The following is a 26638-nucleotide window of genomic DNA, read 5'->3' as shown; positions in this document are numbered from 1 at the left end:
CTTCAAAATAATATTTGCTAAAAAAAAAAACAGACCAATTCTCTGTTCATAAAATCCAGAAAGAAGAATATAAGGAGCCTGTTGTGTGTTTGACTTTTATGATTGAAACTGTAGATGTTTAGTAGATGACATTTTCAATGGGAGATCATTTAGGACAGATCAGCTGAAACTGATACAGCCTTGACACGCTGAATTGATCTGAGTAAGCCTTTTCAGAGGCAGCGCTTATGACTAACAGAATAATATCAATTGGAATTTGCTGTATAAAAACTATGTTGTTGTATGAAAAAAAAAATATTCTGATCATGTCATGTACATATGGGAATCTAGTCAGTAAGCTGAGAAGCAGTGGAAGGAGGGAGGGAAGGAGGAGAGAACGGAGAATGTTGCCCAACGTATGAATGGGGACTTTATACGTCTGTTCGTAAGCCAATACTGGCTCTCTATTTTGAAACAGCCTAATTACAACTGACAGTAACTTATTCCTATTCCGCAAATACACAAACCATTTGCAGGTACTTTTTGCGAGTGTTTTCATAAAGCTCTCTTGGCAGGCGCAGATGTTTTGGGTTTACATAAAACGGGGAAAATGAGTGGGTATGAATCAGTGTTTCTGTCTGCGTTTGTGCAGCGACACGGGTGGTTGAGAGGGGAGCGTGTGTAGGGTTGGCTAAGCAGCGAGTGGAGACAGGGGCCCTCTGGTGAAGCAGGGCCATTTACATCTGCACACAAAATGGCTGCAGTGGCGGCGATGTTGTTGGCGGCTTGTTTGTGGGCGATAATGGGCCCAAATCAAAGACAGGCAGCCTACTGAGAGGAAACGCCGAGCCAGCTTCCGAGCTCATTAAACAGCTCCTCTGCATTTCAGAAGGCGCGGCCTGTTTAACGTCTGACACTGTCAGAGGGATTTCGGCCGCTTTACGATCTAGTAAAAAAAAAAAAAAAAAACTCTTGCAATTTATGGTGCCTGTCACAGTTTTATAGTAAACAGCTTTGGCTAATTAAAGTTTAATATTTCATCTTATAACAATTAAGGATATTGCTTGTCCAAAGACATGGCAGGGGCAAGGAGGCCGGGTAGGAAAGACACTCAGTGCTGCCATTTGGCAAGCCAGCTGCTTGACGGTGTTAAACAATAAACAAAAATAGAGGCTTCATAATTTCATTAATTACAGCCATTAGCCAAGGACTGTTACATAGCTGAAATGACATGGAGCTTCTACAGAGTGGGAGCAAATAAAGAGAAAGAGAGTGAGAGCAAAGGAGACAGAGAGAGAGAGAGAGAGAGAGAGAGAGAAAGGGAGAGAGGGAAAGGGAGAAAGAGAAGATGCACAAATGGGCATATGTGGTTTTTCTTTTCATGACAATACAGAAAAATACAACACAACAACATCATCATAACTATTGCCACTCTATGCAAACAGCAGAGAGAAGAAAAACAGCATTATTACTGAGGAGAGAAATGGAGGGGAAAAGGCATGAGTTAAGTTACAACACAGCTTCAATTAAAGGGAAAAAAACAGCAGAAGACATTAATGGCAGTCTCAAATCCCATCGTAATAACACAACGAGAGATGAGGGGGGAATGTACATTATGTGCTACATAATACCAGCATTAGCGAAATGAGGAAATCACCTCTTTCATCTTCAAATAGAGAGACTGTGTACTGTATATAATTCCTACCAAGTCTGAATGGACAGCAGGCCAGATAACGTACATATGTATGCGTGTTGGCTGAAGAATGGTTTAAACGGTCTCTATACTTATCTGAGACTGGGCCATACATACCAGAGCTTTGATTTCTAATGAACCGGATGGGGGTAATCTTGCAGCGGGGCCTTAATGGGACCACAGGCTCTTAATCAGAGGTCATGACATGATGGATTAGATCTATTAGACTAATGCCAAAAAAAGCTACAAATGGAGGCCCCGTCTGAATTGCCTCTCAGAGATCGCTGTGCATTTAAAATGATGGATGAATAGTCATAACCTTTTTTCCCTTGTACTAATCTGAGAGCTGCCAGTACTTGACTGCCCCCCCCCCTTTTCTACCAGACTTGATGGCAGTCAAAGCACGGAAGCAATTACAAACATTATCAAAATAGTTTTGCAATGATGTCATCCCCTTCATCCACAATGAGGCCATTTGATCAACCGTAAAGGCTTTGAATTTTTCAAAGCTGTGCACACACACACAACACATGGCAAGGAACTTTCAGACAAATGTACACGTCTGCAGGAATGCATTCACACAAACACACGGATCTGTTTGACTACGCCTTTGTTGCTCCTTGTGGGAGCAATCAAATGAAAACATTCAAAACAATTTAAAACACATCCATATGCAAACATTTGAAAAGTCTGCCTTCAGTACCCCTTTTTGAATCCTGCCAAACACTGAACTGCAAAATCTATGTAAACATTTAAATGAGGGTGACTCATTTACGTCATTAAATTTGGTAACGGTGGCCTGTGTGACAGATAGAAAATGGCCACAATGAAAAGTGATGCATTCTATGAATGTACAGTTTTAAATATAATTCCACTATGGATGAAGATGTTGCAAAGTATTTATGTGCTTGGTAGGGTTTGACCTACCTGAGCATCAACTAACACGTATGTGGACGAGCTAGAAGATGTGCTAGTGTGTGTGTGTGTGTGTGTGTGTGTGTGTGTGTGTGTGTGTGTGTGTGTGTGTGTGTGTGTTTATATTAAAGGAAGTGGCAGCGAGTGGGCTATATCTGCCCGGCAGTTGTCCTTTCTTGAGTGGAAAAGATGTGATGGTCCCAGCTTCTCCTCAGCGGTCAGACTTTGCCAGTATGCCGAAATTAAAGAGCAAAATTCTAACTAAATCAGTATCATATTTTATTAAGGGAGGGGTTTCTACAGCTACGGGACATATTTGGAGAAAAAAGGGAGGATTTGATTGAAGAGGAGATCGGGAGGGGTGACAGGTTGGTGGGAGCTTTTTTTTTTAAATTGTTTCTTTTTTTACTTATCCTCACATTTCTGGCTTGCGTACGCACCATGGGGGGTGCGGTGGGCGGGGTGAGGATGGCGGCCGGGGCAGACTGGCGGGGAAGGGCGTGAAGGTGTGCTGCTGGTGGGTGTGTTGGTGCTGGTGCATGTGCTGGTGTTGGTGAAACTCGGCCCTCAGGAGCGAAACGGGGGCCAGTGGTGAGGCGGGCGGCCCCCGGCCCCGCTCTGAACTCTGAACCAGGAAGCGGTTGTTCAGCTCCTGCCTCAGGAGGTCATGCTCTGTAAGAAAGGAGAGCGAGGAAAACCCAAAACAAAAACAAAAAAAGGTGGGGGAGGGAGGGAGGGGGGGACACAAGAAAAAAAAGGCACGGGCGCCCAGTCAGTCTTCACAACAGGAGTAGAAGAGAAAAGAAAATAGTCACCTGGCATTCTCTGTTTCTCCAGCTCATGCTGTGAGGGTTTTCTACGTGGGGACTCATTGGTGGTGGTAAGAGAGTTGCCTGTGACAATGTGCCAATCAGAATCCCCGAATGAGGCTGGCAATACATGATTGGTTGGTTGAATGATATCAACAGGCTGGTATCTAAAGACAAGAGAGAACCAAGAGTCATCCCAGCAGAAAACACACACACTCTTTCCCTCTATCAGAAAGTCAATGCACAGCTGGCATATTTATTACTAGTTTTGGAGACACCCATCATCGCTGGAGACTTGATTTGTTTGCTTGTATTGCAGCATGAAAAAGCTTGTTTTGGGGAAGTAGTTGACATATCATCACATCTTTTACCAATCAAGTTTACCAATCACATATTGTCGGCAAGAGAAAACATAATTCTCGATGTTGAGGTTACAGCAGATTACTGACTGAGTGAACCATTTTTCAACACGTGACTGTTAAAATGCTGCTTTCAGTATTTGGAAGATATCTCCAGCTGTGATGATCGCCCTAGCTGACATTTTCCAGTGTAGCATCCAAGACTATGATGTTCTGCACCAAATAAGGCCGTACATTAAAGCATATGACATATAACGGAAGAGGCAGCCGCGATTTCTTTGATTTATTCGTGCTGTACAAGTGTGATTTGGTTGCGAGGCCCTTTTGAAATATTTTAAATTAGTGATGAGGTTATTTGAGGTATCTGTAGCCGCTGCGCTAACTGGACTGCTTCCTGATACAGTATTTACAGCCAGAATAATAAAGGAATATGCTGACTTTTTAGGAATGAGCTATGAGCTGTGGTATCTCATGTGCTACATACAGTGCTTTTGAGATTGATGCAATATTATCATATATTATTCACTATGCATAACCGACTCTTGAAACTGATTTTATAAAACTGGTATCTGGGAAGCATATCGAAAGTCATTTTTTTATCACAAAACAAAGGCCTTTTTTAGAATATATTTTTCCTTGAATGATTAAGTATGTCAATGTAACAGCTCAGTTACATTTTTTATAAGATAAGTCAAGGAGGTAATATACCTACACATGACCCTATTATCATTAGAGATATAAAACATATACCTCTGGATAAACTGCTTTACAGAATCAAAGAATAAGAGAAGAAAGAAATATAATAAATGGGCACTTACCAGATCAGCCAATCATATATTAACAATTGACTCATTTCATTTTGTAATCAACTCATTATTACGGGTTAAAGACTATTTTTAAAGTAAATTTACATTCGTACTGGACTTTTATTAAGTACAGTAGAGCTGTGCAGTCAAGTCTAGTAAAATTGAACTTAAAACAGCCTGGAATAAAAAATGGCCACGCCACTATAGAAACTCGATTGAACACAGCCTGTGTTCAGAGTGAATATGCAAACTATTGCACAATAATATTCAAAGATACAGCAAAATTTGTTATGGAAAAGTTCAAGATCTTTACAAAAAAATCTGATGTTTCTTTAATAGGGACACTTCTGATTAAGAAATGTCAAAAATGTATACAATAAATACCACTAATGTTTGTAGCTTTTTGTCAAAAATATGTAAATTAATTCAACTTAAAAGTAGACTGAATGCCTTCTAACGGCAACATATCCTAGGAGTTTGTGTCTGCAGTAAAGCTACCAACTTCTACCAACCATGTGAGATGCGCGGCTTTACCTGGGTAGGGGGTGCCGGCGGGGTGCCCAGGCACCACTAAACTGTTGGTCGGTAAGGTCGGTGGTGGCGGCAGTGTGGCTGGGGTTGCAAACATGGCCGGATGGCGATGGGCCGGACTCCGTAGGGAGGAATAGTGCGAGGTAGAGAGATTAGCTATGGACAGAGGCAAGGCGGGGGCAGAGGACGGGAGCCCGCTGACGTGGTGGTGAGGGGATGGGGGCAAGTGCTGTTTGGGAAGACCCAGTGGACTGCTGCTGTGGCTGAAGATGTAATGGGAGACAAAAAAATAATAATTAAAGAATGATCATTTATTAATGCAATCGAATACAATTTTATTCATTTACACAGTGTTTTCCATTCAGGGAAAGTACTACTGCCTGTTTTACATCTGTGTTCTCATGCTTTGCTTCTAGCTTTGTGTTAGTTCAGCTGTACTGAGAATGTGTTTGACACTTTTACGCCATCAGCATGATTTTCCAATAAAACAGGAAATAGTTAAATGGGTTTTGCTCAATGAAAAACAGTAAATCTGACAGCTGGTTATAGCTGTGGTGTAAAATCAATAACACATGAAAACGGTCGATATTGTTTCGAATTGTACAGTGTCTTGTCGCATCAGACTACATCAAAGTAGTTTGGAAATTGCTGCTGATTATTTATTGCCCCACCAGACTGACATGAAAACATTCAAGGAGAGGGGCAGTGCCTTTGATCTAGCACCCTGTTTGGGTGAAACAGTGAACGACAGAGCGACATATCACATTACCATGACAACATCATATCATGTTGTATACAGTTGTGGGTATTTATTTCATATATTTTACTCCCTGATTTGAACGTCTTTCGAGCAGAAATACCTCCTATCCCGTACGTCCCTGCACCTGTAACAACACGTGTCCATGTTACAACGTACCTGATGTCGTGGAGGCTGTTGTACTGCAGCGGATGATGCACCTGGTGGCTGATTACTGGCCGTGCGTGGTGCTGTGAGGGCGGAAGAAGACGGGCCTCCTGGTGCAAGTGTGGGTGAGGAGGGTGGGGCTGGGGGTGGGGGTGGGGGTGGGGTGGCGCCCTCAACAGGGGAGGGGTAGGGATAGGGGGCGGAGGGTGGTGCTCCCTCTTGACACTGAGAGGAGGCGGGGTGGGGCGGCACGACCTAGGGGGCTCTGGGGGGCCGCCGCTGCAGCGGGGGCGGGGAGCCCGTAGGCGCCGAAGCTGGCGTGGGGCTGGGCACGGGAGGCGTGAAGGGGACCTCACCGCTGCTCTGCTCCTGGCTGCGCTGGAGCCCTGATACTTTGGCCGAGCTACAGGTCTTGGACTCTGGACTCTCATTCGTTGGCACACCTGAGAAGACATGAAACAGCAAAATGTAAGAAGAACATTCAGTAAGCTCAGAACTGACAAAGCTCATCTGATGATGTCAATTATGTATTAGTGATGTCTGGTGTGAAGCCATTTCCTGTTGTTGATTCAGGAACATCCTATGGCTTAATCAGATAACAGACAAACAAGGATAGCTGTTTGCTACTGTGTGTATTCAGAGGACATACGTGATCAATGATAAGTAAAACACAGCTCTCTTTCCTTCTATTTAATGCTGTCCAAATGTCTTCTGCCAAAGGTTCCTCTTTTTCTCATCTCCCTAGGTTCCATTAAGTGTTTAATCAGGTCATTTTCATGCTTGACTATAATCAGATGATCCAATTTCTTCCCGCGATCGAGTCAGTATGAATAAATCACAGCTAATTAAAGTTAAATGTCGGCCCCTATTCAAGGCTTTGCTGAGCACACAATCTGGCATGAAATAATTATGTTTCAATTGTGCTGTGAGGAGAGATCGTGGCCCTTTATCTTGGCCTTTCTGCCACTGCGCCTTTCTACCCCCCTCCCTGATCTTTTAGGGGATTTAGGAAACACCAGCAAAGCACTCTGAACCCGACCACTTTGTCTTTACCATTCATCAGGGGTCTTTTCAACAGACAAGAAGCTTTTATAATCAGCATTCCACTGAACAACGCATTTTCATACTTAGGCTGTTGCAATTTAATGACTGTAATTATATGCTATTGTAACAGCAAAATGAAAGTGGCGGAAAATGCAGCATCTCGACACCTTTTACATACAAAAAAATCTCAAAGCACTTATGAATCTTAATCAAAAAGAGAATGCATTATCCTCTACTTCTCTCAGAGTTAAAAGAAAAGCAAAATGGGCCACAAAGAAGTTGAGTTTGAGGAGATGGTGACTAGTGCTACAACTACAAAAGCTACAACACTACTGTAGCGTCTGAACTCATCAAAGACGCGAGTGGTGGAATTTGTTTTTAAGCACAGAAATATCGCATGCATAGAAAATCAGAGACATAAATTTTGTTCACACACTTATAAAGAAAGATAGAGACGGAGTAAGAGAGAAGACAGCCCGGCGGAGATGAGGCTCTCTAAGCAGCTCTAATCTACAGCTAAGATGCAGCAGTACTTCAGTCAGAAGGCTTACTAGTGTCTCAATTAAAAAAGCTCCACGGGCACTCTCGACGGTAACAAAAAATGAGAAGAGCCGGGAGCCGCTGTCAAGCCAGTGAGAACTCTACATGCAGCCCACTAATGGAATATCCAGTCCCTATTAACAGCCTGCTTAATCTTTCAAGGTTCCTAACACCCATAAAAAGACCAATAAAAAGGCAGGGCAGAGCTTTTATTTTTTTTATTTGTTGAGCATCCCCTCCCTTGCTCTCTGCGTTTTATAGGAGAACTGGGGCTGGCTAAGGTGTCACGATTTTCAAATGAATTCCGGGGTCCAAACGTATATAGACCTCCAGATTTATAGGGGTCTGGGATTTGGATTAAACTGTCAGGCTCTTGTCCCTGCAAGCGAGAGAGAAAGAGAAAGACTCAAGGCAAAGACAGAGAGACGGACACAGACAAACGGGCGATGAAGCAAATATCCAGTCAAAATGTCGCCAATGGGTGATGTTGCCGTGGCAACCTGTTCTCCCAGACACAACGCGAGGCGAGTGATACTGAAGGAAGTCTCACTACGACCACTAGGAGAGGGGTTTCTAATACTAATGCTGGGAAGCCAGGGCCACATCCAGCGCCGGGTTAGCTTAACGATGATTCTAATGGGCTCTAATGGAGGCAGGGAAGTATCAGCCCGGACCAACCCATATCTCATTAAAATCTCTCCGCAAGCTTAGACACACACACATACACAAATGCACAACAGAAGACCAAAAAAAAGTTTTCAGTGTGGGCATATTACACAAACACAAAGCCCCAACATCTTCATGTCAAAGCAGGGCAGCACAAAGGGAGAAACATCGGACCGGATTTATTGGAGATATCATTTTAATTACTTTTTTGCTTCAGAAATGATGGCAAGTCTAGGATATATTCCTGTTATATATGAATGCAGAGTTATAGTGTGATAGCAGTTTAAACTGCAAGTCCAGCTTATTAAGCAGCAATCAGGCTGCCAAGAGTAGTGAACAATTGATGGTAGAAAACACTGTTACTTATAGAATATTTATAGATTGCTTTTGCAATGTTTTGTTTCAGCAGCAGCCATTTTGAGTGTAACCTAATACGCAGTGTTGACAAGATTTAAGGAATGCCTCTCTGACACATGTCACCTAAGGGCTATATTTAGCACAATCACTGTTTTGCGACAAACACTGTCCCCTCGCCGCAAATCCGCACAACTGTCAACTGGAGTCTCAAGCATTTCAGCAAGCTGCCGAATTCTGCATTTGTTTTCATCTTCCTTTCCTCAGGACATGGAACACATTTCCCTTTCCCTGCAATCACATACTGAGCAAAACAGTAGGCAAGCCACAGGCAGTCATGTGAAACAAATGCCATACGAGTGTCTGTACAAAAAACGTGCTGTCCTGAAGCCCTGCCCTGCAAACCTGAGCAGATGGTGCGAGTGAGTCAGGCAGGTTGGAGGGCAGCCCGGTGGTGGGGGGTGGCCCCCCTCAAACTCTCCTGTTAGCTGGGTTAGTGCACCAGGGGGACGGGGACATTCCCTTGGGGGTGTTGGCAGGTCTGCTCACCAGATGACATCTCATCCCAGTATTGATCTTTTTATAGTTGTTCCTGTGGCACTGCTTACTCAGGGGAATTGGGCCATGCCCCGTGCACACGTGCCTGAATTTGCAGCGATATGGGGATGGGGGTTTGGAGCGGTGAAGAAAGAGGGACACAGGGACTACGTTAGCAGACTGACAACCGGCCACTGGGAATCGGTCGTCATGACTGATGTGTCCAGTGGGGAATCTGGGGTGAACGTTGTCGCTACACAGCTGTTCCTGCCTTCAATATCCTTCACTTGTGACTCTGTTTGTCCCTGTGGAACATCTGGCGAGCTGGCACAGATCTGGTCCTATGTGGCCTTTATGCAGCCAGATGGCCTAGCTTTGAATGGCTTGGACCAGTCTGGAATGGCTTGGCCTTGAGCTGGACTAGGGTGGGCTGGGTGTCATCATCAAAGTGTCTTCAATGAAGGACAACAGGGCTCCTCGCTGTGATCAGGATATAGCTCTAAGGCATGGTCTGTTGACACATGCCATGTCAAGAACACAATGCAGAAGCCCTGAAGGACAGCACTACAGGCTCTGAAAGGCTTTGAGTTGCAAAACTGTAGCCTTTATAAAGCATTCACTTGAAAACGTTTTGTTTAACCACTTTATTTCAAATACACACCTGGCTACCTGCAAATAGACCCAACGACCTCATGAATGAGACAAGGGCCCTAGAGACGATTCTCATTCGGCCTCCAACTCAAACCCTCAGCAAACTTATGCTGTGAATGCAAATAAGTGTGTTACATAAATTACCTGCTCACCATGCCATGATGCCAGTGTATACAACAGCCAGGGAAATAGAACCTGTATGCAAAATAGCTTTTTCAGATTAAATAAGAGGATATGCAAATTCTCTCTGTGACATGGGGGGGTCAGGGGCAAAGAGAAGCTTCAGGCCACTGGGTGTTCTCATATACTAGGCAAACACTGCGGTTCACTCCCTTCATGGCTTTGCTAAGCCATAAACAGTCAAGGCATTGATAAACTAAGGACATGAACAGACAGATATTTAAATAAAGCTGCATATCTGCTGAAAGACGTTGGAGGATGCAGAAGGTATGTGAGGATGCACGCAGACTTGATCCGTCTCCCGCTGGCTCTGGTTGACAGAATATTCTGCTGCTCTTGACGGTTGAGCTCACAATGATTTGGTTTTTGTACCTCTCTAGACAAGCAATCTGCACAGAGCCAAGGCTCAGCTCACGAGTGAGTGACGACGGAAGATGGCTATAGCAGATACTGGCAGAAGGCAGGAAACCGCAGTCTTGCCAATCAACACTCCATCGCTGTGAGGTATTCTGTCATAAAAAAAAGGTGTGGTGATTTCAACAAAATTATTTTGTAGGAGAGGAACAGAAGGGCTGAGCAGCGTTGAATCATTGTGCTAATAATAAAATCATAGGAGAAATTTGCAATGGCTTGCTTTCCCTCACACTATTTAATCTGCCTCAAGCATCTCCAAGCTGGTAACGAGGGGAGCCAAGGCGACGTTTTTGCAAATCACTCAGAGATGTTAATGGGGGAGTGGACGAGGAAAAAGCTGGCCAAGATAGCTAAAGAGTGGGGACAGCTGGCACGTTTCAATTATATCTCTCTGTCTCTTTGCCGCAGCTGACAAAAGGAGTGGATGGCAGCAGAATGGGGATGGGTGTTAAGCTGTAACACGTTATACAGTCAAAGCCCAGGCATAAATTGAGAACCTAATGTTCATTTCAGAGAGCTTGCACCTCAAGCTGCGGGATGAATCAGTTTTTCCTGTGCATATCGGATCCCAATTCAACCACCAGCCATATGGTACAGGACACATATGCAGACATTCACCTCTCATGGCACCCATGCCCGTGTTGTGGAAGCGAGGCAAATGACGTCGAGCTCATCCTCAAATTGGAAAGGAAAGAGAGAGAGAGAGAGAGAGAGAGAGAGAGAGAGAAAGAGAGATAATGACTTAACTCTAAATGTGTCATAAAGGGTCCTGTGATCCTCTCAAAGCAATGTTAAACCATCATTAACCCCTGGCTATAATGTGCTGCAGAAAAGCAAGACGCCTCCATAAATCACAATTCACTTCTTGCAGAGCTCGTGTGCTCTGCGACTGCCACCAGACTCTCATGAACACAGCGGGGTCATCTAAGGTCAGTGCCACTGGGCTCTCCTAAATAAAAAGGGTGGACATCTTGGAACTTTCAACAGAAAAGCTCAAGTCTAATGGCTCCTCTGACACGGCCCACCCTGCCAGCCAGGAATTTGACCCTTTTCGCTGTCACTGACCCATCACCGACCCCGGTGACCATTCTTACCCTGAGGCCGCCGTGGACAGACAGCCAGCAGGCAGAGAAAAGGGGGAGGGGGGGAGAAGTGAACTTTAAGAATTAAATTTTATGTTGAAAAGACGTGGAGCCTTCAGGACTTATTTGTGAAATGCTGCAAGCACTCGCCTTATCATTTCATTAATTAGCATGACACGCCTGCCTGATGGACTTGAACGCCGCAGCGGCAGCTGTCTCAATTGATTACGACAGTGGACGTGGTGCTGCAATTATCGAGGTGACTGGAGACAACGCCTGCCACTTCTAATAAAAGACTTAACTCCTGCTACCCACATCACAGCACAGTGGTGGGAGGACAGTGGCAGCCTCCCTGCTTCTCCCATACCTTTAAGACCTTTTCAGAGTCTCTCCATGGGCTGCTGTGGATCGCAGTGTGGGCTGTAGTTCTGGAGCAGCGTGTCAGCTTTACTTAAGCTTGCATAACGCCTGAACATTATCACTTTGGTGCCCCACAGGAAAGCATCCTCTATTAGCCCATCAACTGGCTCACAGTCCACAGAGTATGGAAGGAAAGGAGGTAGGAAAGAAAGAGAGAGGGAGAAAGAATGAGATGTAAGGGACACAAAGACGGGGAGCTTTTGCCAGGAAGCGCCAAGCTGAAATGAAGGGAGTGAGTGCTTAGCAATGTAAACAGAAGCAATGCTCTCCAGCCTCATTTCGTGTATGAACATGCATGGAGCCCACATGCCTCTAAGTGGATATAATATTATCTTTCAGTGCTGCACTGATTACTTCTCAATGGAAGGGAAATGGCTGGGTGAAAATCCTTCAACAAATCCTAAGTGGCATGACAGTGGGTTGAATGAGCCTGCATGTTTTTCTTTTCCTCCTCCTCCATCTCCATTTTCACTCACTGCTCAGAAAGCAAAGCAACAATTGGAAGCTGACAGCTCCTAACCATTCCCCATACCTCATTCACTGTTTTGACATATGCAGCCGTTGCAATTTAATGCCAAGAAAGGGGTAGAACCAACATCTTTGCCAACAAAGACATTTTCTCAAGTGTTTTGCAGACACAGGGGTTTGTTGGGATAAGGATGACAAACTGTGGTTTGGACTGAGATGTTGCCTGAGCTACTCACCTGCTTTATGCAAATAAAGCAGCCATTTTCATAATATCAAATAATATCCTCTGACAGCAAAGAATGCTGAGGCAGCTGTCTTTTCCAAGGAGTGGTATTCTATAGGTGGCAACGGCTTAAGCAAATATCTCTTCATCAACAACTGCCAGAGAACTACATCGTCAATCAACCACCAGACTTCATCTTGTTGTCATGCTGATCAAAGCTCTGTTTTTTTTCAGTCATTCAAAAGATTACATTGTACATCCCAGCATGCCAAAGGAATTGAATTGTGTGTGTATATATATATATATATATAGTTACCTGATAAATTACTTTCAATTGATTGATAAATTACTTTCAATTGATCAATCAATCAAATCAACTTATCATTTTATTAATACTCACTTAAATGCATGCATATCAAAAACATTGTTTGACTACTTAAAACTATATACAAAAAACTACTAAGACTACTGAAATATTTAAAATGTACTATTTTATATACTGAGGAGCATATTGTATTGTATCTCTAAATGATCTCGGTTGTAGGAGAAATTTCCCCCACAGGGAGTGTGAATGCAAAAGGGTTAGATCTTAGTGGACTATTTGTCCAAAGATAGCACCCCAGTGTGCATTAAAGTGCTTGGGATTAAGTTTCACATATCTGTGGGCCCTCGGGGAAACACACTGTCCGGTATAGACACATTGATGTAATGAATGCCTCTTCTATAGGAGGATCCTACTGCTGAGCTGCTCCTGGGGTGCTGTTGGGTAATTAGGCTTACAGATGGAGACCCAGCAGCTGTTGAAGACTAGACTACAGCTGCCATTTTCCCCTGCTAATGGCTACACGCCAAAAGACCTGCGTTTCTTATGAGCTACAAGCCTTTTTTCCTGCAACAATGCAAGTTTACGCTATGTGAAAACAGACGTCTCGCAGTCTGAGTTGTGGATTTTTTGCATGTCAAGGCAGATGACAAACTTCGAGGACCGAGTCGGAGATGTTTTAAATAGCTCTTATACAGAGCTTTGTTAGACACAACACACACACACACACACACACACACACACACACACACACACACACACACACACACACACACACACACACACACACACACACACACACACACACACACACACACACACACACACACACCTCCTCAAAATTTCTCGCCTCTCTCCCCCAACACCCATGTTCTCCACCATCGCAGCAAAGAGTGACAATTGGAGGGTGTATCAGGTTCCCAAACGTTTGCTTTCCTTTCTTACACCCCATTCATCATTCTTGATTAGAGAGAAAGAGCATGTCAGAAAAAGAGGGATAAAGTGACCCAGACTGGGGGAGAAAGAGGGAGTGAGAGGTTAGTTAATAAGGCAGGGGAGAAGGGAGATAGGAGCAGAGGGCAGGGAGTTGTGTCAGGTAAACTAATAGAGACAAGGCCTGGATCCTGACCTGTGGGGCTGCTGCTAACCTAAACCCATTGTCTCTAAGCCCTAGATACACACAGAGAGAGGTAGGAGTCTCCGGGTCTGGCCTCCTCGAGCCGTAGTGGACAAGGAACATTAACAACAGCCTGCACGCTTTCAGGAGCTGCTATGAGCTGCCTGCATTTCACTTTGGCGTTCCAAGTGCGGCAATTGAAGAATCGATTTGTTTGGTGTGTGACGGTGGCGTGCCAGTTTGGGGAAATGTGTGAATGTGAGTATGTCTGTGAAGAGAGGGGGTTGCACGGTGAAACAGGAGCGAAATTGGACTGAACGAGCCAAATTGCTTGCGAAATGACACAGACTACACCAGGAGAGAAACCCCCCCCCCAAAAAAACAAAAAAACAAGACAACACAAGGCTCCAGCAAAGTGTCGAGCAAGGCAGTGCTGGCACACAAGCAAAAAAACAGAAACAAAACAAACACACTTTTCTTTCTGCTTGACATATTTCAGACTGCAGATGACAAAACAACACTGAAAGACTTAGAGGAATCAAAATCAAACTGCCAAGCGTGTCTGACTGTTTCATGAATCCGTGTCGAAGCGGAGGCTCCACACTGCATCAAACCCTGTAAATTCTCCTGAAAGCCTCCTCTCTCCCTTTAGTGGCCAGCGCTTAGATTATTGTGTGCAGCTAAAAGGTAAGTGCTGGGAGTGTCACACTTGAGAGTGTGTTTTAAGCACCATAAAGTATCAAGACCCAGATGGCTCATCCTCCCTGAAATACATGTCCACTCTACCTTGGCTCCAGTGGCACCTGCTACCCGGATTAGGTTAGTGTTACGCCAACCCAGCACACTAATACAGTGTTCAGCAGCTGATAAGGAGCCCAGGGCACTTCAGCACTTGCCCTGCACTTAACATTTGATGAGTCAATACCTGTATCATTAGTGATGGCGATAGCCGTATATAGATCTTTTCCATAAACACAGGGAGCCATGATTTCGATGTCATTTGTTAGTGTTAGTCTTCAACAGATGTGGTCTTTTGGAGATACCAGCGCTGGTAGTTTTGGACTGAACCGGAAGATGCCTCGATTTGGATATGCTACTGAATAAGTGTAAATATAACTTCCTTGTGCCAATAAAGCCTAACTAAATATTTCACAAACAGAAAAAGCTTAGACATATTTTGTAACAATGAAACGGACCCCATTCCTTGTAGCAATATTGATTGATACATTACTAAAATGCCTCAATTTAGAATATGGGCTTCTTATAAACAAAGAGTACAGTCCTGATTAATGCTAGAATATATTTATAATCAATCAAAGCGTATTTTATAGGTTGGAAACACATATTTAAACAAGACGGCAGTATCAACAAGATCATATATCAGTGTAACCCTTGCCAATACTGCCAACATTGCCCTTTATACGCCTCTCCATAGGTCATGTGACATAGGAGAAATGTATTTAGTTACTTCCCAAAGCAAACTGCAGTGAATTTCCAATCTTGCTGCTCACCCCTCAACACAGCAGCACTAACCCAACAGCCAGGGAGGTTGGAGCCCATGCTCTGCTGAAAGGGGTTTTACAGCCAGTCAGAGGCCATTAGGGGCCCCTCCACCAGGGCCCAGTGCAGGGAGTTCACCGGTAGCCAAAAACAACAGCCAAACAGATGACCGCTTGAATATTGCAGGGGACCACACTGTGCATATTCCTTTTTTTTTTAATACCTTCCCTGAAATGGCCAAAATGAAGCCCCCTGTGTCTCAGCGAATTACCACCTGTGTGTTAACAAACACTGGGACCATTAATGGCACTTGTGAAATACACAGAACCAAACACAAGCCCATTCTCAGCAGTGCGTGTCCGGTAACCGGCTTTCAACATGGGTTGAGTTCAAGGCTCTATCTCAAACCTCTCCAAACCCAGCTCTCTGTCAAACATAATGTACGAGTCCAAGCCTGCGATATTGCTTCTAGACAGAGTGGCTATGATAAGACGCTGACAGAAACATGGATGCTTATATGCTGCCACTGGTAAGGTATGTGGCTCAGAAATACTGAACAAATATCACGTGGGACCACCCATCTGGAAATACTTGGAAAATACTTTATATGGCAGGCTGATATTTCTGTTTGATTTAGGATCTTGTTTCCTGGTTTCCTCTCCCTTTTCCCCCAGAATCCTCTCTGACACATTCTTCTAATACATGGATGTCCTTGTCCATCATGGAATCTGAAGCGTTTTACATCCGTTCTGTTCCTGGCGATGGTTTTCCCATCTTTACAAGCCTGTGTGAAGCGCTTCCCAAAATGTCCAATCCATTACAAGTATGTTTGTAATATCCATCTAGGCTGACAACTGTCCCCTTGCCAGCGATTGTACATTATCCAAGCGTCATGTTTGGCCACAATCGCCTACCATCTGGCTTTGTCAATGAGCGTTACAGCCTCATCTGCAAACAACATTGGCTCTGCACCGCTCAACACAGATGATCTTAAAACGCACATAGCGGGGAACTGGGATCTTCAAAACAAATGCAGGGCGGGGAAAAAACCCACTCTTGCTGGCAGGAAGACTGGCTTAGAATAAAGGATTAAAAACAAGAAAACCTTCAAGTGATCACAGGCGACACGCTTTACATTTCAGGCCTGACAGTAGTGATAAGATGCTGGTCATGTATTCTTCCAAGTAAACAATAAGAATGCCTTCCACACTGTAACTGGCTGCATTGGAGGAGGAGAGGGAGGAGGATTAAGATTAGACAGAAGATGGGATGAGAGCTACAGTTCCCTAGAGTCACCCTTTCTAAATTCTTCCCTTTATCCTCTCTAAAAGGAAAAAAAAACAAAACAGAGAGCCTGCATCCATTTTATCCAATGGTGCTTCCCTGCTAAGATGGGAGTGAACCTGTGTTTTACAAGTTGGTAAACCATGTGCGGGGGCTGCAGTTTATCTGCCAAAAAGCTTTTTCCTAGTCAGGTAGCCTCTGATTTCCTCACTCACGTCATAAAGCTAAGACCTTAGTGAACTAGCCCACAGTTACTCCTAAGAGGGGTTGGGTTCAGTAAGCAGCATTGCTTTCAATTGGCTTTCTTTGATGATAACAGTCATTTATTGAATAATGTTTTCTCTGCGATGCTTTGCCCACTGAGCATAGCCAAACAATTCATCATATCTTAACCTTTACTCTCAATGACAGTGATCCTGTAACCTGATTTCAACATTGAGAAGGCCTCCTCGTGGCTGTGTGCTTTCAATTGATGGCTGGACAAATAGAAATGTCAACTGAGGTGTAAGTGTTACCTCTGGGTCAAACCCACAGTATAAATTCACATGTGCTTTTTTTCTATCCTGGGGTGCAACGCTGCTGATGGTGTGGCAGGTGAGGGGGATTGTGTGCATGGAAAGGCCAGGATGGCAGTAAGATGGCAGTTTATCATTTAACCTGAACTGAAGAGACGGCGCTAAAAAGCCTCAAGGGATCATTGGCCTCTGTTGTGTATAGGAGATGGCTTTGAGGCAGCACAGTACTGCTCAGTATTGAAGTGATTCAATATATTCACTTTGACTTGATCGTATACACTATGAAGCTCTCTGTATATACCATCCTGTTCTTAACACTAAGATGGGAAGCAGAGTTCAGATATTTCACACCCCAGGCGCTATACACTGAAGATGTATAGTGAAAGTGCAGCAGCCAAAATGCTGGTCATGCCCATGACAACTTATCCTAAAACTCCCTCATGTCCTGTAGTGATTCTGTAATTGCTCCCTCTCGACAGCTAAAGCTGAATCCATTTTCGGTCAATGAACACCGAGTCACACAATGGAGCCTAATCACACAGCCTTCAGTGCGACTCCCATTTTCTGTCACAATAGCTGTTCACCACCCACAGGCTCGCTGACACAGATGACAGGCACCGATAGGACTGACTGACAGGTGTCAAGCGTCCTGACATGTAATGGCTAACATAGACAATGAAATACATTGACTTTCTAGCAGAGTTCTTGTTTCATGATTGAAGCTCAATCAGCAGTGACCCAATACTCTAAACAGGGACTAAGTTAATATTTCATGCACACTGGGCTACCCGCACAGAACCGTAGCCGTTCTAATGGATATAATAGTGCTCTGCAGGGGCCAATGAGTGCATCCAGGGATAGCATGACATATCGGCTCGGATTTTACAAGCCAGCTAATTGCAATGCATAGAAAATCCGGAGTGTCTTTGAAAACAAGCGGCTTCCAAGAACCGTTGCAGTTAGACGTCACATCCTGAATCATATAAAACCAAACAATTCCCTTCAGTCAGCTTTTAAAGGTGCCAGGCCATTGAGGGATTGTGGGTAATGTGGCTTGCTCTATCTGAATGCCTGCCACTCTAAGCTACATAAATAGTAAATGACGTTGTAATCGTAATTTAAAACGCTATAAATATTGAAGAATTAAAATAATTTATGGAACACCGCAGTGTAAATGGGTATGTGTGAGTATGTGTGCGTGGGAGTGTTTTGTCTCCTTTCACTCCTCTCTCGCAGTGTATGCTGAAACGATGGGCAGCCGTGGTGCAAGCTGGGAATTCTGTAATTGCTTTTTCTGTCCCTGAAGCAGGCCTTCCTGCTTTAAATCAAAAAAGGCAATCTCTGTCAGTAATGGCTCAATTAATAATTAAACACGTGTCTTATCTCCGCCAAGCTCCCCCTATTTATTTTCATCTTTCCGACAGGGATGGCTGCACAAACAGCATTAGCACTATCAATAAAGGGAGCATTAATATCAGCCCCTTTCTCCAAAAACAAATCATCCTGCTCATAAACTGTCCAATGTCAGTGAACAGTAATAACCCAGAGATTAATAAAGAAACAAGCCATATTTTTGGGTTTTCTCCAATTTCTCACAAATATTTTTTCTCTCCCTGAACTGAGAGTGTTAGCTAACCCATCTGCTCTCTGTATTCTGCTAGGAGTTTGTACCATTTTAATATTTAAATCAAATCAGTGGAACACACAAGCTGCTGCTCAAGCTCAGTAACAAGTGAGGTGGTGTTAGAGGCAAGAGGGATGGTTTATTTTAAGCACAAAACTACCAACCTCTTTTGCACACCGTGTAACTGTAAGCTACGAGCCCAAACCTCAAAACACCAGAGCTTGACCATAAGTGTTATGTTAATACAGGAACATTGGTCTTCTTGATAAAGAAAGCATGTTCTGCAAGCTGCCTGGAATCTGTCAAACAAATCACGGTAGGTACCGGAGGTGAGCTTCACCAGGCTTAGATTCCGCAGCAGTGACGCCTACTTTCAATAAGAGCGGTTGCTAATCTGGCTGTGTGAAGCCTTGCAGCCCTTGTGTTTTTCCAACAACATGTCTGCACTCCAGTCATCTAGCCTGCCTGCTAGCCAGCCAGCCAGCCAGCCAGCCAGCCACACACTCCATCTACCTCCACTCAATCCTGATTCAACGGCGGCGAAAAGCTGATTAGTTGGTCAGGGGGTCAACCTCCATTCATTATTTAATGGGTGAGAGGCTGCACACAGTCAGGCCGGCTGCCGAGGTTAGTGATACATTACACTGACCTGGCCAGAGGAGAGCTGCCCAGTTGAATACAAACACGCTCCCTCATCTACTTCACTATGGCTGAGATGCCCTCAATCCCCTCTGCCCCTGACCTTGCCGCTCCTTTTTAAATCAACATCCTTCCTCCCTTCTCTGGCATATAGAATCCAGCAGGTGGAACTGTGTTTCATTTCCCCTGTAAGCTTGAACTGAAGGAGCAGGCCCGTAGCTATGGCTGGCCCAGGTAACCAAGAGGAGGAGGAGGACATTGCTATTTTATTGACATGCAGCAAACAGCACTGGTGGAACAAAGGCCACTCAGCACCCATTGAGGGAGCAGGCCTGCAGACAGGGAGGTTGATTAGCGATTCGACACGGGGACCCTGGACTGTGTAGCACATAATGAGAGCTTAGGGAGCAAGCCATGAGCCGATGGGGGAGGGAGGTGTGACGGAGGTGGCTGGGGATAGGAGAGGGGGGCTTCAACCATAAGGAATGGATTTCCTACAATAGAAGATTGATATATGAGTAAAAGGGCTCCAAAGAAAAAAATAAACGAGGGTATGGGCAGATCCTAAATCCTTAAGCAACAGCATTGGTAATGTGTTTATATATAAACAGTTCGAGGATAAGCTCTAAATCCACTGCCAAGCTAAATGGTTTATGCTTCTTTTTTGTTTGTTTACTTCTGCGTCAATTAGGCAAATTGATCCAACATCCCTGACGAGCAAGAGATCTGAAGTGAGTGGATTTTGCATTCATGTCCAAAAAGCTTCTATCTCCCTGAACAGCACGCTGACCTCGTCTTCACCTTTCATGTGGCCTCAGAGAGATGTTAACAGAGTCAGATGTGCATGATGGCAGTTGCGTGTGTGTGCTTTTTTTTTTTTTTTCCTCCTCTTCTTCGTCTGCACGCTCTCTCCTTCCTTTGTTCCTCTGGTCTAATCCAGTATGTGTGGGCCGGTAAGTTTAATGGAAACAATTTATTAAGTCCGGCTTAAAATGCCATCTGCAGCTAAGCCTCCCAAAGCCGCTAAGCTCCTGGTTTCGCCCCGGAGCTTGCTGTGTTCACGCTTACTGTAATGCTCTGTTTAAAATGAGCACAACGGGTCAAAATTAATCAGGATTACAAGGGCACAAATCCACTTCAGAAATGGGTTTTCTCCCAATCTTGCTCCTGCTATCCCAAGATGCACCAGGTTTGTCTGACGGACCGCAAACCACACAGGTTTGCCCTCGCACCATAGCAGGGAGCACCTGCCTAGGACACTAGGACCTCAGCGAGTACAAGAGGGCAGGAAACCCACATATACAACATTCAACATAGTCACTGAAGATTCCAAAATGGTCTTCTCAGATATTTCTAGCTGCTGACAGCTATGTGATAACTCCCCACCACTTCCATAGGCACAGCAATGTGAAATGTTATAAGAAGCTCCTACCAGTGAATTGTTTTTTCTCTGTGCTCTGTGGAGGTGCCCTGTACATGCTCAGCAGCTACATTTAGCTTCTCATTCGCCTTCAAGCGAGTGGCAACAGTAAACTCTGAGCTGCAATTCAATAAGAGTAGCCCTGAGTGGAGCACAAGTCTTCACAGCGCTTTTACTTAAACATGCCATCCTCCAGGAAATCAATAATTTGCAGGAAGTTTAAGACGGGAAATAAATAAAAGAACAATAACTGTTAGATAACACTTGCCCTTTGCAGTACCTTCCTACCTCTAAACCACCAACACAGACTGACATTCAGGAGAACGTGTCCTAACTCTTGTGTAATAACATCTAAAGAGAACGGCACAGTGTGTGCTGTGTTATTACAGATACTATTAGCTTGTTTTATCTGTACTGTTAGCTTGCGACATAGACATGACGAAAAGTAAATATGAGAGAAAGAAGGCTATGGTGTCTGGGTTTTGCCCAAAACCATGTTCTGTGTGCATAATTACAGCGCTCTGCCTTTCGCTGATTACTATGTTGGTCTTTCCTCTCCTCTATTAACCCTGAACCATTTCATTAACATGACAGACTGTGGGCCTGTGTGCAATTTGGACTTAACCTCAACTGCTTGTACCCGTAACTGCTCACAAAAATAAAGTTCAGAAAGGAGCACCATGTTGAAAGGCAAGGAAGAGATAAATGAAATAACACTCATTACCTAGAGAAATGTACAAGCCAAACAACATCACAGCATTATATATTTATGTGTGCCATGATTTTTCTTTGTGTGTGTGTGTGTGTGTGCGCATCTGTTGGAGTGTCTCCAAGCCAACAGCTCGACAGGCCTGGTGATCAGAGGAAAGCAGGCTTTTCATTGGTCCCACAGGACCGTGAGCAAGACCGGTAATGGGACACATACGCCGCATTCTAAACCAGAGGAAAACAGCCTCTGGGCTGCTTTGTATCACACACACACACACACACACACACACACACACACACACACACACACACACACACACACACACACACACACACACACACACACACACACACACACACACACACACACACACACACACAAACACATATATGCACACACACAGAAAAACCAGTTTAGGCCAAAAACAAACACTGTCCTAGAATCCATTACAGCTCAAAACAACATTGGAATGGAGGAAAAGAGCTGGCTGGGGGCAGCTCTGCAATTTTAGCGTGATAACATCATCACCAAATCACTTCATCAAACTGTTTATTTCTTTTCGGCTTCACCCTTTCTAACCCCTAATTCTAATCTGGTGCCCTTCTTCCACATTACCCAAACAGGATCTGGTTGATCTGTGTGACAATCAGAGGAGACTCTTGAGAGACTGATTGGATTGTCTGGATGTAATTCCAGAGTCCTAATCCTCAGCCCCGTGTGCACATTAGCAAGATCCACAGAGCCCTCCGTTTGGCAGCTGACATGGATGGGGTGTTTGAATTGTGTGTAAAAGACAATGGCTGTGTATGTGACTGTACTGTACATGCAGCCATGTTCTGTACGGGCATGCAGGGAAAATAAGTCAACATCCTGACAGCTGACAGCAGCAGTGGTCCAGCAGCCTAGTGGAGAATAGATGGCTTTGGACGCGGTCTAGTCGTTTTCTAAACCATGCAAGTCTGGAAGTCATTGTCATTGTGAACGCCGGTTTCACGAGGCAGACGCTGGTCACAGGTCATCCACATCACACGGCCGACAGGCCTGGTTTCTCTCCTCCATGTCAGCCATGCTTTTCTACTTAGCAGTTTAAACTACTGTGCTAAACCAAGCAACACCTTCATATGCTGTAGAGAGGGACTGTAGCTTTCACAGTGGATGTTCTGATATGGAGGTGAATAAAAATGGAGGTAAATAAAGACTTTAAAGATTTACACTGATGCTCTTCCTTTGCAGGTAACAAATAACTTTATGCCTGTTCTAAATTTATATATTATATATCCATAGTAAGTTGAAATAGTGCTACATTTACCTTTCCACAAATAATGGGCAAGAAAAAATAAACTGTAAGCAAGAGTAGAATACGTCTCTGTGACATCCCAGTGTACTGAATGAAATCTTTAACAGTCCAGTTGAGGCGAGCTGTCCAGCAGACATCCCCCCCCCCCTCCCAAGCCCTCCTCATACGGCCATAGTTTACACTGTGCTGCACTTCCACCTCCTTCACCCTCTGCCTGTGTTAATGGCCCTGCTTCCTGGTTCCTGCCCTGGGGGGACGTGGTCTGCATGCTGCTATCTGTCACTCGGAGGCTGATCGCGCCTCTCCTCCCTTCCCGCCTCCCTGCATTCACAACTTGACACCTTTCCCCCTGCTGACCTGGCTAGCATCATTGCCTTTAGAGAATATACAGATGCAGACATTCTATACCCGCATGGTATACGCCAACACATGTTTATGGCTGGATGCACATGGACATACGAACGCATAAAACCATGTGAGATCATGCATGAACAGAGATATGCATAATCTTTATAATCCATATATGTGCATATGTTAACACACAGGACAGAGTTTGTGTTGTCTGGGGGCTGACAAAGCTCTTTCTCCCTCTTTCCTTTGGCATCTATTATGGTGCAGGCCTGCTGTCAGAGAGCTTGTATTGCCTGAGGGAAGTTCCCATTTGTGGGAGCATGTGGCAGGGAGGCTCTAAATCCCCTCTAATGAACCAATATGTAGGAGGGCTAAGCCCTTGGCGGGGTCGTCCAACAAACACCACTCTGCGCTCAGGAAAAAATGTATGCATATGTAGTCAGCAGACCTTGTTTATGTCTGCTGACATTTAAATTTGAATGGGAGCCGCAGGATTAGAGCGGAGGAGATTTGGACTCATTTGCAAAAACCCAGTTGGTACGAGTATGAACGAGGCAGAGCAGGATAGATCGAAACAGGAACAGAGGAAACAGAGCTGGCTCTTACCTTTGGGTGTGGTCGGGGAAAAGAGCCTCTCCGATCCTACATCAGACACCTGGAAAAACAAAAAGGGAGACCTTGAGTTAATTTGTCTGATGAGCTGAATCTTTTGGTTTGTTCAATCCGATAAAAAAAAACCCCAAAAAACATGCCTCATAATTATCACCATAATTAATCAAAAGTAATGCAAGCACTGATACACATTCTGTCTGTCTGGTAAAAGGCCAATAGTGCCTGGAAGAAAAAGTCCAGCTGCCACTAAAAGCATTATACAGTCAATTAAAATACTCCAATGAGCCAACGAGAAGAGCTCCCTCTCTCTACCTGATGGTCCCTGTCTGGCTTTTCCTGTCAAGGCAACATTAGGTGGCACTGTGGTGCCACCTGAAAAGCCTCTAAAGAAATGCTATGAAAGGCGGAGGAAGTCAGCAAGCTGGCTATGCAGCATCAGAGCACAAAGGCTCCTGCATACACGCTGCCACTCAGAAATAACATTTTGTTCTGCAATATCTTTGAATGGAATAACCATTCTAATGGACAGAACATGGTTATACTCTAAAAAGCTAAATCCTTATTTCACAAATTTAGTCTTAAAGACAATATCGGCCCAAATAGAAAGTAAACAGGTGATCGGTAAACGACATGATCATTTGTTCAAAAACTGTTGTTACTCATTTGGGTGATGCGACTGACAATGAGCACTGGAAACCTGGTCGGAAAAAATGTATGTTGAGTCAGTCGAGGGAGAAATGCATCTCACTATGAAGTGATAGTGGAGACTTCTAGACTAAACACTGCAAGGTATTTTCCTCTCTGCCTCAGATGGATATGTAGATTCTGGCAAGCACCACCTAAATCATAACACACCATACATTTTTTACAAATGTTCACCTGCCAGATGGGAAATGTTTAAACACTATGACCAAAAAGCAGTAAATCCACACAAAACCTGGTATTGTGCAAAATAGCGTAGCGAAAAACCTGTGTGCTAGGAAGATAATATTAACAAAGAAAATCCACCTCAGCCTGTAATATCAGCCCATAGAGGGGTTTTGTTTAAAGCCAAGATTTCCCTTTGCTTTGCTTGCCTCTCATCTGGGTTCTGCACACTTAGAATAAGCTGCAAGAGCTGAACATATGTTCTGCCCAAAGGGCCCGAGTGTCCTTAACTGCCATGCTTGTGTTTTATGCGGCACAAAGGGAGCATATGTAAAGAATGAACAGTGAATCAGAGTGAGTGCAAGAGCGACAGAGACAAAAAGAGAAAGCAAATCATTTCGTAAACACAGATGGCTGTCCTTGGCATCCGTGTTAGTTCCTCACAAGTGTTTTGAGGACGTCCTCTTCTTTCCAAGACCTCCCAATTTCTTCCTCGCTGCCACTGTGTTACTGTTCTCCACCGTGTTTGTCTGTCTGATTCACTTAACAATTCGCTTTATGTACAAAGCAGCCTTATAACATGCAGATAAAAGCCATAATGGAAGACAACAAAGCAGACTACAGTTGTGTCTACAAAAAAACCCCCCAGAAAAAAACGCCCCAAAATGATCTGTTGATAAATATGGAGATACTGGCCCATAGGTCAAATTCTACAGCAACTACACAGGAGGTAAACAAATAATGCTGACAAATAACATTAACAAGTCAATTGCTTAAATCTTCTGATAATATATTAGTTCTCAGAGTCAGATAGTTTAGATTTGAATCATGCAAACATTCTATTTGATATTATTAGATTCTTTAACAGTAGCATAACAATAACACAATGGACCTCAGCCTCTGCAAGAGCGGCTGCTACCATGTTAGTTATCAGATTAATAAACTACAATATTTGATGGAAGTTTTGTCAACCAGTGTGTTTAAGGAAGTTCAATTGCTTGATCCAAACGTCAGAAGAGGCCAATAAGACCTCTTTAGTTTTGTGTTGATAAGTGTTAAACATTAAATGGAGGGCAAACACTCAGCTGAAAGGAGTTGTTTCCCGTTTCCTCTTACAGTAGACAAGGCAAAAGACTACAGAGGAAAGACAGAGAGTTGTGCATTGCCCTCTTTCAGTCTCCCAGAACCAGGGCGCCAGGCTACAACACAGGCTCTTTGTTAGCTTTGGATGACATTAAACGCTCCAGTACCAAGCCTCAGCAGTGCAGCAGCACAACCTCAGCCTTGAATCATGGCCCCGGAGGCCCTGGAAGAAAAATATGGGCTCAGAATGAAATGAAGCTTGTCAAATGGACACGGGAGCTGGCTCAGGGCCTTGCTTAGTGTGGCACGGGGTCACAAAAGCCAAAAAAGACAGGGTAGGTTATGCCATAACTCAGTACAACAGTTAAAACAATTGTTATGACCTGAGTGGTTATCCAGAGAGCAGTGCAGACAGAACGTTCCTGAGAAAGAGAACAGAAAATGCCGTGTTTACCAAGTGCCAAGACGACCTAGTTCTCCTTATTCCTATTCTGAACTCTATTTTGAATGTGCAGTGAGCCGTTTTATATTCCAAACATATTCCAAGTAACATCAACAACCAATATTTAGGTTTTAAAGCTGTGTTTTGCACCTGCCAAGTCTTCATGAGTCAGTGGTATAATCCACAATTACAAGGCCGGCTTACAAAAGCACTTCTTAAAAAGGCATGTCAAAGCAGAGCCCTGATTTGGCGAGCTGTTGTTTTTGTAGAACTTTCTGGGT

The 26638-nt window shown here is 44.2% G+C and overlaps 1 protein-coding gene across 1 annotated transcript in view; it reads right to left on the bottom strand.

Annotated features, from left to right (window-relative positions):
* fbrsl1 (fibrosin-like 1) overlaps positions 1-26638 on the bottom strand; it is a 264670-nt gene that overhangs the window by 10585 nt on the left and 227447 nt on the right. Inside the window, 6 exon segments of the mRNA XM_054610592.1 lie at positions 3007-3068; positions 3071-3259; positions 5096-5355; positions 6009-6287; positions 6289-6439; positions 23960-24008. Coding sequence (XP_054466567.1) covers positions 3007-3068; positions 3071-3259; positions 5096-5355; positions 6009-6287; positions 6289-6439; positions 23960-24008 — 990 coding nt within the window.

The sequence above is a fragment of the Anoplopoma fimbria genome, chromosome 13 (genome assembly GCF_027596085.1).
Source record: "Anoplopoma fimbria isolate UVic2021 breed Golden Eagle Sablefish chromosome 13, Afim_UVic_2022, whole genome shotgun sequence".
NCBI classification, from domain to species: domain Eukaryota; kingdom Metazoa; phylum Chordata; class Actinopteri; order Perciformes; family Anoplopomatidae; genus Anoplopoma; species Anoplopoma fimbria.
The sequence above is the reverse complement of the archived record's forward strand: the minus strand, read 5'-3'. Positions and strand labels throughout refer to the sequence as shown.